We start from the raw sequence: 6,442 nt of genomic DNA, 5'->3' as shown, positions 1-6,442 counted from the left end.
AAAGCTTTATTTTTTGACGGCCGCGAAGATAATACTCTTACGATTGAAACTACGAGTGATGGCCGGCAACACCAAAGAGTTGTTAAATAAATTAAAGAAAACCATTTATCCCTCGTAAAACAACCCTCGGTGATGAATATTTTGGTCATGTTGTATCAGAATCTCATGGGGCTGAAGAAGAGTTTAAGTCTATCTGGACTTATCTTCAAGAAAAGGCCTATGGTGATTTGTTGACGCTAAAACTCGTGGGATGCGACGGTGCTTAAACTTATGCCCAAGTTTGAAAGCAAAAAAGACTTTAAAACGTAAAACTCGTCCCGCACGAGAGGGTGGTTGGCTGGGTGTGGGACGGGAGGGACTCGAATTGCAGCCACCGCCAAGAGGTGAGTCCTGGGCCCTTATGATTCACATATGTAAGTGAATCTATGTTGGAATCTAAGAGCTGCAAATATCGGAAAATTATTTTTAAAATATGAAAAAAAAAACTACAAAAACTTTCAATATTCACTTTTTCCATGAAGCAGTGAGTAGGCGGATTTTATGTAAATGAGGTCCAATTTGATTACTTTTTTTGACGTTTTGACAGAGTTCTCTAGAACAGGTATAGATTCTATAACAATTTCAACGTGTTTTGGTGGCCAAGACAACCGTTTTTGGCTAGTAAAAGGTGAACATTGATACAGAAAAAAATTACAAAAATTCCAAATTTTCCATACATTCCATACCTAAAGTTTTTTATTTTTGTCGACAAATCGCAGACGGAAGACATCGTCGCACAGCAATCGGATTTTGAACACGTATTCTGGACATGTGTACACAGCTTTCAAGTCCTATTAGCGTTTCAAAGTCGAAAAAAAATTTTTAATGACCCGCCCTAGATGTAGATCATCCTTAAAATACCATCAAAATACATTTGAATAATTGGCCCCACACTGGCCACTGCGTCGGCACTGTCCAGGTCGGCACTGGCTGCGTCGGCGCTGTCCTGGTTCTCCAATAAAAAAAAAGCTTTTAATTTTGTTTTTCCCTTTATTCCGCTTTCATTATTATAAAATTTTATTTCGCCTCGGCTGCAGCGGCAGCGTTGGCCGAACCGGCTGCTGCTCCACCGGCAGCGCCTGTCCTCGTGCCGCTCCCGGGGCCCGCCGATCACGGCGTGGCTAAAATTCATTATATTCTGAATATAACCTTCTGAAAAAGCCATAAGAAAAAGATTTTTAAAGTAATATAATTATTATTATTTTAAAATATATATTATAAATAAAATAAATAATATTATATACAGGGTGCTCCATCTTTTATGTCGGTATGTAAACATGGAATAACTTTGAGAAAAAACAACCGATTTCTATAAGTTATGTATTTTTATTCAGTTTGGTTCCTTACAATTCCTAGCATCTCGGGTGTTATAGCGTCGATTTCAGCACGAAGGTTTGCCTTGAGCTCGTCAATAGTTTGAGGCTGGTTGGCGTAGACCTAGCTTTTCAGATAACCCCACAAAAAGAAGTCCGGGGGGGTTAATCAATGTCGCCTCTTTTTGACACTAGACGTCCCGGGAATTTTCGTTGCAGAAATGCAATTGTTGCGCTTGCAGAGTGGCATGGTGCACCGTTTTGTTGAAACCAGTAACCATCTAGACCTTTCTCACGCATTTGCCGGCAGACATAATGAGCCAACATGAAAGGTAATGGAAAACGCAGAAAAAAGAAGTCATTTTGTAATTGCTAATAAAGGTGGCCACTTAATTAATATTGTTTTCAAAAACTAGCCCAAAAAAATTGTAAGGAACCAAACTGAATAAAAATACATTACTTATAGAAATCGGTTGTTTTTTTTCTCAAAGTTATTCCATGTTTACATACCGACATAAAAGATGGAGCAGTATATTATGTATATTATAAATAATATACTTACACAGTTTGTTATGGTGATATACCTATCCATGTTCCTAATTCCAAAATGAAAATGAGGAATGGCGCCCATTCAGTGTTGGAAATACCTCAGTAAAATTGATATTTGTGCATCATATTTTGTTGGTTTAATTTTTTACTTTTACTTGGCGGATTTGTTATCAATGTTTTTTTTAAATAGGTAGTTGGTATTGAAATTTGATAAACATGATTTTTATTAAATTATAAAATGTTTAATACATAGAAAATTTAATTGAAAAAATTCTTCAGCGAAAGTTGATATTTGTGCAAAATTGAAAAAGTGCAAAATGTCAAGGAACTAAATATAATTTTTAAACAAAATGACTTCAGATTATTATTTTCCAAACGTTGGGGCATTGAGTTTACCAAGTTTTGGAGCGTGTTTGTGTCGATAGCATCCCATTCTTTAACAATGGCTTCCTTCAAGCCTTTCAATGACTCAAACTGGATATCCGTCCTGGTACAAAGCATTTAGGGGACTTTCCTTTAGCAACAAAAGCGGCCCAAACCATAAGTGAGCCACCACCGGGGTTTCGCTTATGGCAAGTCTGTCTTGGATGCCTGGGATCCCTCCAATACTTTTGGTTACCGTCTGGGCCGTCCAAATTAAAATTCTTCTCATCGCTAAAAATCACTTTTTCAAATTCATTTGCCCAAAACTAATATTTTTCATAAAAGGCAAGCCTGGCCTTCTTCTGTCTTGGTAAGAGCTTTGGTTTGTGCACCTTTGCATCATACTGCAGGTTTAAATCTTTTTTGCAAATCTGTTGCACTCTTTGCCTACTTATTGGCAATTGCAATTCTGCTTTTATTTGTGCACAACTCATTGTCTTAGCTGTGGCCAAGGCTCGAATGTGCCGTTTAGTGCGCGTCTATTTTCGAAACGGCTCCCTTGCGGTTCGATTGCGCATATTTCTGTGGGTTTTTTAAAAAATTTCCAATTGTATTGCGATGCCTATTAATTCTTTTGGCAATTCCGCCAACTTTAACTCCACACTTAGCCATTGTTTCAATTTGAGTCTTCACCTTTTTACATAATTCGGGTGCACGCGGCATTTTTAATCAAAAATGTTATAAATCTCAGAAAATAAATAATACATGGCAACAAAATAAACTTTTTGTATTAAGAAATGAACGATTTCTTAAAATAAATCGCTTTTTGCTGGAGGTCAGTTGACGTGTCGAGCTCAAAATCCAAATGCAGAACTTTGCACAAATATGAACTTTCTATTGAACGCATGACTTTGTCTTCTTTAAAATCCTAAAAAGACCATAGATTAAAAGCAGATAAGAAATAAATTCATAGAAACGTCAATGCATACGACAAAAATCTGTATACTCGAAAGATTAATATAGTTATTTGAATAACCGTTATATCAAAAATTAGTTTTGCACAAATATCTATTTTACTGAGGTAGGACAACACACGTGGCTGTTAAGCTTTAACATTGTGCTGTTAAGCATGTACAAATTTCATGACTTGATTCCACCGAATCGTAGGGATCGATTTTAATGGAACTACCGGTATTCGATTAAGCAATAAATTAGCTTTCTCGTGATATACCGGGCAAAATGGGGCATCCTTTATAAGGGGAGATAATGGGGAAATTCAAATTCGATCATCTCGACCGCCGTGTTGGGCAGCGTCATATCATTTTCAGGGGATGATTGCATCGAATCGTAGCTAGTGATGGCATGATTAATCATATGATACACAATAATCGATTACACAGGCCAACAGCAAAAAATCTCCACGCATAATTTCACCTGCTCCATAATCTTTAAGCTCCCCTGAACCGAAGTCCAGAACAAACATAGGATCTATCACCCACAGTTTCCGCGGTACACCGCTACAACTTCTGTGAAGCTGTACTAAACAAGCTGATCCTGCAATAGATACGTTTTGAACAAAGAAACAGTTTTAGATAGCCATGACTTTTTGAAAATATGAGATTAAAAACTCCAATTTAATTGCAGAAAATATTGTTTAGTCACCTATATTAAATTCAATAAAATTATTTCCAGTTTTTCTACTCATTTCAATAAGAAAATAAAAATCTTCCATAGAAAAATGTTTGGGGAAAAATCATAGAAGACCAAAAATTAATGTAAAAAATTTGAGATTTCAACTTTGGATGCGTATTCCGATCAATCCCCCCCTTGGGTCTGAGAATTATAAGATGATATAATCTCAAAATTGAAAAAGAAACACATTTTTACGCGATGACTGTGCAGTACAGCATTATTATTATTATTATCGCAGATTGCGGATTATTATCGCAGTGTAAAATAAAACTTACAAAAAAACAGGATATTATTCTGAGTCATATCCCTCCCCCCATATCAAAAAGCTATCTACGCCACTGTACTGTAACATCAGACGGTTCAGGACCCTTGGTTACCCGGTTGCGCAAATTTTAAGGGGGTTTCAATTAATGACTTCGGTGGTATCACTTGAAGTGACGGAAAGTTTGGAGTCGATACCTTTAAAACTGAGAGACTAGTTCGCGTAGAAACTAAAAGACAGATGGACAGATATATTTAGAGTTATTATTATATAATGAGTGTTTATTATAAAAAATGTACAAAGGAGAGTGTTGGTTTCCGTACAATTTTAGTTTGTTTGGACTTTCTGAATTTCTACTACAAAACTTATGATTCTCTTGTTTTATTGTTTATATTATTTGGTTTCAATGGAACGACTTGGATTCGTTAGACTGCAGGGATCCCAGTTCTGCAGGATAGTGCTGCTGAAAATTCCAAAAACCAGCAAAGCTAATGCGTTGCCGACGATGAGCGTCATAAGACCCACATTCCACTCGGACTTGCTGCCCGTTTCCACCAAGGAAGCGACAAGGAGCGGAGCTAGGAACCCGGACAGGTGAGCGAATCCATTGGCGAAGCCGGAGAGCATGCCCGCAAATGAAGGCGCCATGTACAGCAGGGTGGGCCAATAGCAGTTGAATCCCAGGTCAGTTGTGGTTTTCAGAAGCACGAACATTATAATGACCAGTGTCTGGTCCCTGCAGTCCGCCAGGATGATGACAAAAATGAAGCTGATGCTGAGTATACTGCACATCCCGTACAAGACACGCCGCATCCAGTCCTGATTGGGCCATACACGACGTTCCAAGTAGCTGGCGCCCAGGATGCAGACGAGCTTGGAGGCAAGGGCTCCCAGGAACGCGACCGTCGCAGTGAGGACCACCTGGCGCAGATTTAATTGCATCGCCTCGAGCAGGAAGCGCGGCAGCCAGGTCGAGAGCATCAGGAAGGTGTAGCAGTGGAACAGGTGGGTAAGCATGAATGCGTACACAGGCCGGGAATGGATCAGGCTCCTCCAGGGCACACCTGCCACCTGCTGGCTGCTAATCAGGGATCCGTGCTGCAGGTATTTCAGTTCGTGTTGCGAGATTCGCGGATGCTGTTCTAGGGTATCATAGATAAGCCAGAAGGAGCAGAAGCCAAAGAGCAGCGCCATCGCACCCACTAGGAAGAAGGGCAGCTCCCAGCTGAACTCGCCTAGGAACCCGACTACGGGATATGCCAGCATGGAGCCCACCAGTACCCCGGAGCATGCAAAGGACACCAGAGCAGTTCTTTCCGTGGGATGGGCCCAGATGACGAAAAGCTTGTACATTGCCGGACTGCCGCAGCCGCCGAGAACGCCGCACAACACGAGGGTTGCCGCAGCCGCTTCAAAACTATGATGAGCCATAGGAGGAAGCAGGAGGTAACAGATCGCCTCTAGGATGTGCGACAGTACGAGTATATTCTTTCGGCTGAACCGATCGGCTAAGCTGCCGGAGAAAAAAACAGAAACCACATACCCGTAGTAGTAGATGCCGGGGAAAGTCAGCTCCTGTTTGCGACTCCATTGAAGATCCCCCGACAAGCTCATTTTTAGCAGAGGGCTGTCATCTTGCTGCAGACTATTACATCTGGAGATAGCGGTGGCATTGTTCTTCACCTCGAAAACATGCTCCACATGATCCTCCGGACGCGGCATCACCATCTGTAGTATGATAATACCGAGAATGCCCCGCATGGTGGAATGAAGACAGGAGCTGGTGAAGGCGCAGAGGGCGTAGGTGAACCGCACGGAATTCAGAAGGGTGTGGGCGGATGGGCCGGACTCCGATAGACGAGGCAAGGTCCATGACTTGCTAGACATGGTCTAATTCAATAGTGTAAGGAACAGTGCATGCCGCGGGATCTGGAGCAACTGAATCGAATGAAACAATGGGAGAGAGATTGTCAGAAAATGCCATTAAAATACCCCTTAACGCAGTCTACAATTAGTCCAACAAATTTATGAAGTCTAAGCAACTGTTAATTTATGGCAAACACATTAAGCATATCGTTCAAAATAATTCCTAGCTTTACGCAACTGGGCTCATAAATATATCCGTTTTTATTTGGCAGCCAATTAAATGAAAAAAATCACTACTTCGCTGTAGTTTATTTTCTTTAATTAAAGTAGGTCAAGTAGGCCACTTACATTTTTTATT

At 40.5% G+C, this 6,442-nt stretch overlaps 1 protein-coding gene across 1 annotated transcript; it reads right to left on the bottom strand.

Annotated features, from left to right (window-relative positions):
- Positions 1 to 4,471: 4,471 nt before the first annotated feature.
- Positions 4,472 to 6,156, bottom strand: LOC6502061 (uncharacterized transporter slc-17.2). Its single transcript, XM_001967407.4, has one exon. The coding sequence runs from the start codon at positions 6,103 to 6,105 to the stop codon at positions 4,612 to 4,614; it is 1,494 nt and encodes a 497-aa protein (XP_001967443.1). The 5' UTR covers positions 6,106 to 6,156; the 3' UTR covers positions 4,472 to 4,611.
- Positions 6,157 to 6,442: the final 286 nt, after the last annotated feature.

The sequence above is a fragment of the Drosophila ananassae genome, chromosome XR (genome assembly GCF_017639315.1).
Source record: "Drosophila ananassae strain 14024-0371.13 chromosome XR, ASM1763931v2, whole genome shotgun sequence".
Taxonomy (NCBI): Eukaryota; Metazoa; Arthropoda; class Insecta; order Diptera; family Drosophilidae; genus Drosophila; species Drosophila ananassae.
The sequence above is the reverse complement of the archived record's forward strand: the minus strand, read 5'-3'. Positions and strand labels throughout refer to the sequence as shown.